This window comes from Copidosoma floridanum, unplaced genomic scaffold (assembly GCF_036245765.1).
Source record: "Copidosoma floridanum isolate Cflo_tuat_1 unplaced genomic scaffold, Cflo_Japanese_pri ptg000035l, whole genome shotgun sequence".
NCBI classification, from domain to species: Eukaryota; Metazoa; Arthropoda; class Insecta; order Hymenoptera; family Encyrtidae; genus Copidosoma; species Copidosoma floridanum.
Window position 1 is genome coordinate 3,320,777 of NW_028321912.1, and position 12,109 is coordinate 3,332,885.

At 34.6% G+C, this 12,109-nt stretch overlaps 2 protein-coding genes across 2 annotated transcripts in view; one reads left to right on the plus strand and one right to left on the minus strand.

Annotated features, from left to right (window-relative positions):
* Positions 1-1,421: 1,421 nt before the first annotated feature.
* LOC106641453 (18S rRNA (guanine-N(7))-methyltransferase) lies at positions 1,422-2,669 on the plus strand. Its single transcript, XM_014355877.2, has one exon. It carries the CDS (start codon positions 1,669-1,671, stop codon positions 2,464-2,466), a length of 798 nt encoding a protein of 265 aa, XP_014211363.2. The 5' UTR covers positions 1,422-1,668; the 3' UTR covers positions 2,467-2,669.
* A 5,510-nt stretch (positions 2,670-8,179) lies between these two features.
* LOC106641451 (ras-related and estrogen-regulated growth inhibitor) overlaps positions 8,180-12,109 on the minus strand; it is a 115,599-nt gene continuing 111,669 nt past the window's right edge. Inside the window, exon 5 of the mRNA XM_014355876.2 lies at positions 8,180-8,648. Within this exon, the coding sequence (XP_014211362.1) occupies positions 8,333-8,648 (316 nt within the window). The 3' untranslated portion in view covers positions 8,180-8,332. The remainder of the gene's footprint in view (positions 8,649-12,109) is intronic.

Genomic DNA, 12,109 nt, shown 5'->3' on the forward strand with positions numbered 1-12,109 from the left:
CTTATTTATCCTCGAAAGCGTTTTTAACGCTCGCGCCTTTATTCTTAAATTTCCATCCGTAATAAACAAGAAAATCACGGGAACGAGAGTATATCACGCCTGAGTGCCTTATATAAACTGTCCTGTCTTTTTTTTTTTTTTTTTCAAGTACCACTTGGAAGTTTGAAAATAAAGAAACGGCCGCCGGGGAGAGCACGCCGCGCGCAGATGAATAAATAAACGCGGATCTCGAGTGAAAACGGCGGTAGGATCGAATTATGCAAAACCGATTGGGTATACGTGTAAACTTAATTAGCCGATCGTCATTATTTCGCGATGACTGTGTACTTATTCTTTTGCTTTCTCCAAAAGTTTGAATTATGACCGTTGATTATAAGACGGAAAAGTTCGAATTCTTTCGGGCACAGGAACAAAGTGTACTCGCATTGCACAACGAAATACCTACTCGCGGGATTGTAATAATGATGCGATAGGCTCACCCCATTCTTTTTTCCTCCTCGAACGCGAAAGTCCACGCGAAGTTTTTCAAATGATTCACCCTCCTCCTTTTCCCTTTCTTCTTCATCTCGAGGAATTACGCTCTGCTTTCATTTATTTTTGCCTTTCGAGTGTTTTTACGCGTGTTTACGGTTTCTCTCTCCCCGTCTTTCTCGCTTTACACTTTCACGATCCCGTGAATAATTGTTATTCCTTTATTTCGCGATTTACTCCCACTGGCGGTTATTTTACGTTATAGTGCGGTATAAGAATTATATTTGCACGACAACGGTTGTTGTTGATCAAAGTATTTCGAAGTCAGGGTTACGTGATGTCAATTTTTAGGCAAATAAAATAGTTTACATATGTGTGTACTTTTGTGACCGTTGGAATCGTTGGAAAAAAAATTTTTTACTAGTTACCTAATTTGTTTTTTTCAGTTTAAAATTGTCATTGCATTGTAACACTAGCGAAAATAAAATTCTTAAATCTCCGATAAATGACAAACTCATCAAAATAGTGAAAACATTAATATCAATATTCACTAATGCTCGCGCGATATAAAACATTGTCACTACTTTTATAGTTATATTTACAGATATTTTTATATTTTTACCACAATAATCTTTTTATCTACTTATCTTTTTCGAAAGCGTAAACAAGACAAATATCATCACTTTGTATCATTTCCACAGTGTGAACTTATTTAATTTCATACGTTATTATGATTTAAACGGTTAACCTTTTTTTTATAGCCACGTAATCAGTCTCAATCAATCACACAACGAATAAAAAGGGACAATCAATCTTTTAAGATTGGATACGAAACGGAACGGAATAGAAAGTAAATTTTAAAACTTGGCGCTCTTTCACGGCCTTGCCCCGCCAAGCAGTCGACGCACATTTGCACGTGTGTGTCGTCTTCTCTCAAACCACAACAAACTCTCGAGTTGCAGCAACGTGCGCACGACATGGTGCGTTAAATCTTCGCCGCAAACTCCAAAAAAGTGTACACGAGTGCCTTTTCAACTCTTGTTTAAGCACCCAAAGTATCCTGTTACCTGTTATGTTAAAAGTGCGTGCAAACAAAGAAAAACAAATCAACTCTATCAACAGACTCGAGTGCCTGTGACTTAACCTAAAAGCTATTTTCAATTAACTTTGGCCCGTAGCTTCAACTTAAGGGGCAAGATGTCGAGGCCGGAGCTCACGGCCCCGCCAGAAATCTTCTACAACGACGAGGAGGCGAAAAAGTACACCTTCAACTCGCGTATAATGGCGATCCAGGAGCAGATGTGCGAGCGTGCCCTGGAGTTGCTGAGCTTGCCCGAGGACCAGACGTGCCTGCTGCTGGACGTCGGCTGTGGCTCCGGGCTTAGTGGCATGGTGCTGGAAGAGCACGAGCACCACTGGATTGGTGTGGACATATCGTCATCGATGCTGAAAATCGCCACGGAACGAGTCACGGGTGATCTGCTACTGTCCGACATGGGACAGGGTGTGCCCTTCAAGGCTGGAACTTTCGACGGTGCTGTCAGTATATCTGCTCTGCAGTGGATCTGCAACATAGATAAGAGCAGCCATTCTCTGAACAAGAGGCTCAATGCTTTTTTCACATCGCTTTTTGCTTGTCTCGCCCGAGGGGCTAGGGCTGTTTTTCAGTTCTATCCGCAGAGCGAGGAGCAGATCAGTATAATAACAGCTGCTGCGACCAGGTGTGGGTTCATGGGTGGTGTTGTGGTCGACTATCCCAACAGCAAGAAAGCCAAGAAGTTCTTTCTGGTGCTGATGACTTCGGGTATGGTGAAATTGCCTAAGGCTCTGGGTGATGGCGATTCACATAGACACAAGAACAAGAAGGAGGACAAGCTAAGAAAGTGCTCCAAGACTTGGATTTTCAAGAAAAAGGAAAGGAGATTAATGAAAGGATTGGAAGTGAAGAGGGACTCCAAGTACACGGGTAGAAAGAGGAGTAACAGGAAGTTTTAAGCTAGTGACATTTTATAACGAGATTGTTTATTGCGAATGACTGTGAGAATATCTTGGTGATAGTGTGTGAAAAATTTAATATTTTTAAGGCTGTTAATTGTAACTTTAGTTGGTAATAAAGTACTAATTTTATTACTTACTAGTTTGTTTTTTGACAGTGGTTTAATTGATTGTGCAAATCTATCCATTTACAAATCCCTACATTGACACCCATTATTTATGTTTATCATTAAAATCAGAGAATGAATGTCGTTGAATTTAGGATACCAGATATTTAATGTATATAGATGTACAAGACTATTGTACCAAGCAAATATGAACTCACTTTTTGTTTTAATGTATGAAGTTCCTCATAATCTAATTCAGATGAGTAAATACATTGACATTTTTTCAATTAATCTGAATAAATGTTAATACTTTTCACAATACTTTACATTTTCAGAAGTTGAAAATAGTTCAACACATTTTCATATAACAGGAAATCAATAACAATTTATCTTTCAATGAATGCAAAGTCTAATTCAGGTTAAAGAATGTGATAATACCTATTTGGTGGAGATGGAACTTTTTTCATTTCTTTAGAATCTGCCATTGTAAACTAATACTGTAAGTAGACTGTTGTTTAGGTAAGGGCGAGCAGTAATAATGTGAACAGAATTTTGCACTTTTTTTATGTATTCTATCACACAGTTTGTAATGGTAATGGATGATAATTTTTATTCAAACAAAATTAAACTTCCTCCTTAGAACTTAGTTATTAACTTGAGTATCGTAATAATTACAGTTTGTTGTAGTAGTAATCATACCTTGAATAATTGTTTGCAACTTTAAAACAATACTTACATTTTTGTTTTGAGTTGAATGCATTAAACTTCAAATATTTATATAGTCATTGGCAAGTTTTTTACATACCAAACGTTCTGCTCAATGTGTATATAAAAAAAATGTGTATTTTGTTATCCTCAAAAAGTCAACATCAAAAAAAAAAAAGTTTATACGTAGGAAATTGTTCAGTAATGGTTACAATCTATGGATTGAAAGCTGTATAACGTAATTTTTATCCTTGTACTACTGTTTTAAATAATAAAATTGAAAGAAAAAAAAATTCTATAAAAGAACGCAATAATTGTTATCAAACGTCATTTGAGTTTTAAGTAAAGTTTTAAGAACTTTTTAAAAGTTTATTTGGAATGTCTCACCAGTATTTTACAACAAAATAGCAAGTTAAACACGACTTTATCGATGTAACGCTCAGTCGCATTAGATTATTATTTTAATTGTAAAAACTCATTTTCTTTTAGCAAAGAAGTTTTCAATCATGGTTTTTTTCAGTTACATAAGATTTTAAAATACGCTATTTTGTTTTAATGATAATCACTTTCTAACCAATCAATTTTAATCTTCTGAGGCTTGTTTATTTACAGGACTAATATAATTTGATACAGCTTGTTTACAATTTTTTTTTAATTTTTACACGTTAATAACAGCTTTTTGACTCATTTGTATCGACATTGTAAATTAATTTTGTTACAATTTGAAGGTTTCCTAACAATTCCTGGAATTTCACACAATTTTTCGTAAAGTTACCATTTTACTTAAAAGGTAGTGTTTATGTCAAACAAATAATATATTTTTAACTCACCGATTAAAGTCAGGGATAAAAATAGATAGGTCAAGACAAAACAAAAAATAATCATTCGCTCTGCGGAAATGAGCGTTGACATGAGATTTTAGGCATTTTTTAAAAACTAATTTATTACAAAATAGTGTAACTTTTTATTTTCTTCAAATCATTTATTTTCGTAATATTACTATTACTATCAATAATTTAATTATGACGGTAATAATTATTATTTTACTATTTACATTAGATGAACACAGAAATATTTAACACGTATCCCGGAAAATGCACAACTTTTATACCATATACAAGTAACTTTAAAAAAAATTCAACCCTTATCGTAATTTTGTTGTCCCTGAATTATGAGAAGTACTGTGGAATAAAAAAATAAAAAAAGAACATCAACAATTTAACCAAAAAAACTTTATTTTTCATACATAAATTTCACTATAACAAGTGACTAGCACTTAAAATACATTTTTTTTCTTCATTTTTTCTAATTTATAATAATTATCTCGTAAAATATATAGCTATGTCCACGCCGCATTCGCGGACGCTATGAAAGATTCATTTACAGAAATATACAATTGGAATGTTTGAGGCCTCAAGGTAATAAGGTCATCAGATACGTTATTTTTATGAATATACATGTAATAAAAAAAAAAAAAGCGCGGAATAAAAGGCACTATACAGTGTGTATGGGCATATCGTACAAATCTAGTGGTATACACGGTACCTCCTATTGACATTTCAGTAAGCGCAGTAATATTGAGTTATTAATATAAATATGGAAAAGAGCACGTGTGTGTTCGCATAGATGTAAATGTGTCTCAATTGAGAAATGAAGGTGTGTGGGTGCGCGTGGTTAAAAAAAAAGAAAATTACAATGTACAGATTCCAACGCTACGAAGCATCGACAAACTTAACATGACAAAAATCATTCGTCCTGCAGAAAATTACATTTTTAAATATGTGTACTATAATCTGTTTTTTTTTTTTTTTTTTTCGTCTCTTATTCATAATACAACTCTCAACTTGGATTCGGAACACATTATTACGAATTCCTCGCTCATTACATTTTTTCGTTGCTCACAAACATACATTTCGTTATTTTTAGGAACATAATGATACAAAACTTGAGCTAAAAGGTATCATCTTATCGACCATCCAATTGACATCAACATAACCTAATTCGTAGTTTTCGTTTCAACTTTAATTATCACAATATGTGCACGCAAAATCTCTTTTCCAAATTTACCGCATGAAGTACTAATGCAGTCGATCTCACGTTCCAATATAAGTATGTCATGGTAACCACCATCGTTTCAAAAGACACGGATTTCGTCTCGTTGTAGCGCAACCCTTTAGTACAAAAGGTAAAAGTACCAATGACAAAACGCATTTTGATTCATGTCCCAATGGTGAAACAGTCTAGAAATGAAATAAACTTACGGGGTTGTCGTCGTATAAAAATTGATTGACGATGATAAAAGTATTATTTATTTAAATGAATAAAAATAATGGGTTAACTTTCATTTTTTACATTTATATTAATAATTTGTGTACGGCTGCTTGATCTTTCTTAGAATTAGAAACATAACCTATAAGATTTCCAAATGATAAAACATACCGATTCCATTAGAAAAATATTTGTATTTCTCTGTAAGACCATCACGTTTTGTAATTATATTAACATGTGTTTTCAAAGGTTTTATGTGATGTGATTGACTAAAATTTAATTCCCAGCTCAAACTCAATCAGTACATCTTTAAAACGGATTTTCGATTGGGTTAGAAAATAGGTCAATCAGAAATGGGGCTAGGATCAACACTCTCCACACGTAGGTGATGAAGTATCCGTAAAAATCTCGCAAAAATGTTACGCATGCAATATTAAAAGTAAGAATACATTATTAAAATGTTTATAAAGCACATCATACCCTGAACGATATTACACGTGAGGCTATTGGTGACTTAAGCATCAATAAATGTAAAAATATTTTTAATATGTAAAAGTGACATAACCTCCATTAAGTAAGAATGAATAAATTTTTGAAAATTAATTAAAAGGATAAGCCACGTAGATAAACATTAAATAATTTTTAACGTATGTTGATAGTAATTTACATAAGTTTACGGACAATTTTTTACTAAAAACCGTTTCTGTATTGGTTCTTTTACATTACGCCAGTTATCATTTTTTTTTTTTTTTTTACTTGTGGTAAATTTCAATAAAACTTCGACGTACTGAAACTTCCTTATTATTTTCTCTTATTTTTAAAAGACATGCGGGCAAGTCGTATTTTTACCTTATCTCGAGCTCTTTTCGCTTGTCATTCGCTCCATGCCGACGAATCCCAAAAAAATTCAATGGTTTATTTTGAAAGCCAGAGAGGTAGAATTTTTTTATTTCATCTGTTATTTTATTTTATTTATTTTTTTTTTTTTGTTTTTTTGTTTTTTTGTTTTTTTAATTTTCAGCTACATAAAACGATGGTAATTGAAAATAAAAACTCGTCGGCAGTCGATACTCATTTTTTGACCGCTAAAAAATGAAATCTTCGAATCCATAGAGTTTTTCACTGCAGGTGATTTCAATACATACACACAGTTAAAAATCGCACGAGTACGCATTCACGCTAGCGTTATCGTGATATAGTGTATCATATATTATACATATATATTTTTTTCTTACATGCACACCTTTATTTTATCGAAAGGCTTTTCGACCTTCTCGTTACGAATTATCGTCTTCGTTCCGTGCGCACTTCGCCTCGACTTTCTTTTTTTTCGGATTCTTACAATAATTTTTCGCTTAACTCGCTTTCGTACGTTTTAATACTTATCTTCTTCATGCCACGAGAAGCCCCCCTCCCCCTTTTATCTTTCGATTAAGTGCATTAATAAGAAATGCTTCTTGGCTATAAATAATCGCTGAAATGGGGACACTTGACTGGTAGAAAAGTTTTTTTCCCGATATTCTCAATTTTTTTCGTCTTGGTCTTTTTGGGGGTGACAAATCTGTTTTTTCATATAATAATTTTTATAAAAATGCAGGTGAAAAACTATACATATTCAGTTTCATGTACAAGTTCTAGAAATATATAAAAGTTGGTTTTTTGTCAAAAGTTACAAATTCATCCATTTTTATTAAGGTTCATTCAACAATAACGTAAATTTTCTTAAAGGAGATAATTTTGTTTGAAAAAAGTACAAAAGCATAGTATGAGCTGAAATAATAAAATCTAAAAAGGTACTTTTAACTTTAAAAATCGTGTGAGCATTTTTACTTTCAAAGCTTACTTTGCACGTTTCATTGTAAAAATTGAGATATTTCTTACCTAAATCTAAAAATTCTAGACTGCAGTTTAATTTCAAAAATTATGTGTGCATTTTTCATCCTAAAAAAATTAAATTTTTTAATCCTCATCACAAAAACCGAATTGACACCTTATACTTTAAACAGCCAAACTATTAGAATCTTCAACACAAAGCCAAGTTTTTACGTTGTTCCTCCCAAACGACATTATACCTGTATTACACCACGATCCCGAAATTGGGTGCCAAACACCGAAGACCCTTGTTCCACCGAGTTTACCATCATTCGGAAAGCATAACATTAATCTAAAATATCGTACCATATTTTTTTAACGAAAAACATTACGGTTTCCCTACTTAGTGATTGTAGTTGCTCTTATTGCAGTATCAACTTCAAGTAACCCACAACGGCAACTTCAATCATCTCGAAATCAGTTTATCAAAACGACGGATCGCTAAGCACCGCCCAGTTGGTAAATCGGTAAATGATTTTCTCTGTCCAGTGAAAAATCGACAAGTTACAAAAATCCCCAAGTTAGGGTTGCTGTACAAAATCGTGGACGAAACAGCGCCCCCTTACAGGACTCCCCCGAAGCTCAGCAAGAACTCATCACGAGAAGGAGATAAAGAAGCATCGCGCCTCTCGCAAGTAACACGGAGGGCCTCGAGTCTTTTATCCTCGTCTTGGAGCTCGGCGTGTTTAAAACAAGCCAGCAAGCCCAATGATTGATGATCATGATGATTGCCCGAAAAAAAAAAAAAAAAAAAAAAAAAGTTAAACAAAAACAAAAATCTCAGTCACGTGCTTCTATCGTCCGACCCATCGTCAGCGATTCGCGTAAACTCGGCTGCTGAGTACGACGACGTCCTGCCTGCAGCCCGGCTCGTCGGCCGAATTGGCGCCGAGGATGAGGGCGCAGAGGAGCCGTCATATGCTGAGCGAGGGCCTCTTCTTCCGATCCTTGCCGGTCCCGTTGTTATTGTTGTTAGTGGTGCCGTTGTTGTTGTTGTTGTTGCCATTGCCGTTGTTCTTGCCGAATATGGTGCCAAGAACGCGCGAGACCGAGTGGACGCCGAGTTTGCGGCGAATAGGCAGGGCGCGCAACAGTTGGACCGATCTGGCCTCCCGCAACAGAGCTTGAAAAGCCAGGGCTGCTCCGGCTGGGCTCTCGGCTGCGCTCACCTCGTAGAACTGACAGCCGTGCGCCAGGGACAGCTGCTGGCCCTCGTCCACGCATACCTCGCTGAAACAAAAAAGCAGAGAACAGAGGTTATGTAGGTTGGGTTACTGTTGATGGGTGTCGGTTGGCGAGGGTTTACGTGGGTAATTTTTTGTTGTCAACAAAAAAAGGTATGCTTGGAAAGGTGGCGGTAAGCAGCATTGAAAATTTATGAAAAATAAGGAAAAAGACGTAGAAAAATGAAACACACTGAGCGACCCGATTCTTTGAATCAAAGAAAATTTCTTTACCCTCATTCCGTTAAATATTTTCTTTTAATTGAAACAAATTTAGTCGATCCAAAAAAACATTTCGTACAACTAAATCAGAAATTCGTAATTAAAAAAAGAAAATTTTAATTAAATAAAATATTGTTTCCAATCAACTTATATTTTTTTACTCATAAAAAAATATTTAACGGAATGAGGGTAAAGAAATTTTCTTTGATTCAAAGAATTAGGTCGCTCAGTGCAGGGTGTTGAAAGCTTAAGGAATTGATGAGTGGTAAAAATGGGATGAAAAAAGGATGAATTTTTAAGTACGGAAAATAAAAAATAAAGTAATTAAGACAGAAAAAAGGAAGAGAATGATTCGAATACAAAATAGGGCTAAATAACCCAATTATTGAGCAGACACTAATTACAGCGCATTCGATGGTAAGCCAAAATAAGAAAAACAGACTCGAAAATTCGTGTGCTCTAGACGTTTTAATACGTTCGGACATTCATAACGTTCAATCCAGAATCGTACTTTACATCATGACATTTATAATTGTTTAACTAAACTACTTTCAACGAATCTAACCTAAAACTTCGTAGTCATTCGCAGTAATTTGATCTGGGCTTCAACATGAAAACCTTATAGGAGATACCCGCGCTATAATTGGGTTCGCAGTAACTGGTGCTGATTTTATAACCGTGCGCAGTAATACAAGCAAGCGATATCAGCACTAAAACAATTATGTATAAATGTCGAAGTAGGGTTAACCGAGCCCTCTGATTGTTTGATAAGGATCCATGTTTACTATTTCACACATTTATTAAACGTCTATTATACAATAATGATGTAATACAAACATTCGAATTGACACACACACTTGTGTGACTATAACACAAGCAACGTATATATGATTTAGAGCCTTATCGATCAAATAGAAGTGTCTGTTGATCAGGGAACAGTGAATTGGTAAAACTAGGTTTGAAAATTTATCAAAAAAATCCCGACGCTAAAATAAACTACGTTGCTTGAAAATAATATACTACTAATATTTTTTATTATACTTTTGTTAATTAAGGTATGACATCATATAACTTCTCATGAACAAATATAACTTTTGACTTTGAGTAAAGTCTATAGACAATTTGATCACGTATAAATATTTCTGTGAATTATAATAATTTTTAAAGTACCAGTTTAATACAGTTGAAGTTTCCTATATGATAGTTATATTTATTTATTTATTTCAGAAGTCAACAGGGACTAAATATTGCCTTTTACAAAATATAATGTAATGAAAAATAAAGTAAATCTACTAGCGTTATTAGACAATTTTTAGGACATTAAAAGAATATTCTGAATATTCTTGGTGTAATGTAAAGGAAGATTCAAAAATAACACCTAGGTCGTCAAACATCAGTGACTCTATCAACAATATTATTATTACCTTCCATGGTGTAATTGTACATAATAGGCTGGCGAGACCTCGTAAATGTTACAGTACAACAAGTCTACTTATTACAAGAAAGCTTATTTGTCTCACACCGGTTACAGAACCTGTCTACATCAGCTTGCATTATATGGTTTTTTATCGAGTCTCTCTTAGCGACAGAATTCGACTCGTCATGTGACATCTCGTTTGATTGATACACTTTTTCCTATCAAATACAGGTGGACAGACTTTCACTTTTTAATCAATAAATATCGTCAGAATCGAAATGTAGATCGATGGTAGTGGAAAGACTATATAGTCGCTCATAACATTCTATGTTTATAACATAATATTGTTTATACCTATACTGTTCTCTTATCTTCGCACTACTTTTTTGTGCTCAACTTTTTTTGTACTTGTATCATTGCATGTTTATTTCACTTTGGAATAACCGCTTTGTAGTTTATAAAAACAATTTCATTGATAGTTTGTTTGTATGAGCAAGTTACGTAAGTTAGATTCTGACTGTAGATCTGGCACGAGGAGCTGGTTCCTGGTATATTTCTTGTAGGCCAGATTTATTACAATGATCGGAGTGAATCGGGTTTTCGTATGAAAAGAATACATATTTTTCAATTGATATTTAATCGATTACGATTAAAACAATAAAAAAATGCACGTAATATTAAAATCAACGTTGCGCCGGTCAGTTGATAATGAAGCATCAATAGGTACTTTTTCATAAATCGATACTTTATCGACCATTTAAAACTAGATCTCCGAACAATATTACAGCTTGAGTGACATTAATGCAGTATCGGCGTGCGTTTATCTGCAGATAATCAAACGCGATTCGCCGTTCGCTCATTATGACTTATCATAATCATTGTATGTACGTGTGCACGCTCTATCTTTCGGTGATATGCAAACGAAATAAAAACAAAACTAATTACATATGTATGTGTATGCTGGCATTGGTAGTAAAAACAAAAAAAAATATAAGTACAGGATCGCGATATGCTACGAGGGTTTATGCTCGCGCGTGTGTCACTAGCCGTACTATGAATTCGAATGCCATTTACATTGATAGTTGTCGGATTCGAGATTTAAAAAATAAGCGAATAATGCGCTGCTTTGGGTATTAGTTATAAATTAAAGATAATTATTATTGGCTCGTAAACCGTCAGTTTATTATGGAACGAGAAGATTATTGAAAAAACGAAAACGGAACGTTACTTTGCTTGAATCGAACATGCGAATGTCTAACCTTGAAAAAAGGAAGAAAAAAAAGGGTAAGCGATACAGCGTTGGGCAAATGAATCGTGCGATATGTCGGCGCGTACCGGAAATCACATCCACACACTAGAAACAACATGCAAGGTGTACGGGCATAAAGTCGCCGATGTACATCTACATACTCCGAGTGGAACGAAAGGATCGCGAAAAATTATATAGCACGTATACGGGTTGGTCAAACACGCTCGTCTCGAATGTGTGTAACCTAACCTTTTTTTGGTAATAATAAGCTTGAATGCAATTATTAAACCGCAAGTGGCTGTTGAAAAACGGTAAAACTGAACAATAATGATGATTCTCTGATTTTCATGAGTGTAGCACGGGTCTAAGGTTAGGTCCTGACGCCGTTCATTTCCGTTCCTAACTATTCGGTTCTTTCAAAGGATCGGAAGGCTTAAAATTATACTTTTTACCTTCTATATTCTATTGAGTTATACTTCATCTCAGTCTGAAAGTGATTATCATCTGAGAACTCGAGAACTCCAAATTGAGGCTCACTAAATCAGATGCCTATTTTGCGACTGAACAAGTGGAATGAATA

Bases quoted from the DNA above. Each gene is read 5' to 3' on its own strand.
- LOC106641453 (XM_014355877.2), top strand. From the start codon at position 1,669: ATGTCGAGGCCGGAGCTCACGGCCCCGCCAGAAATCTTCTACAACGAC.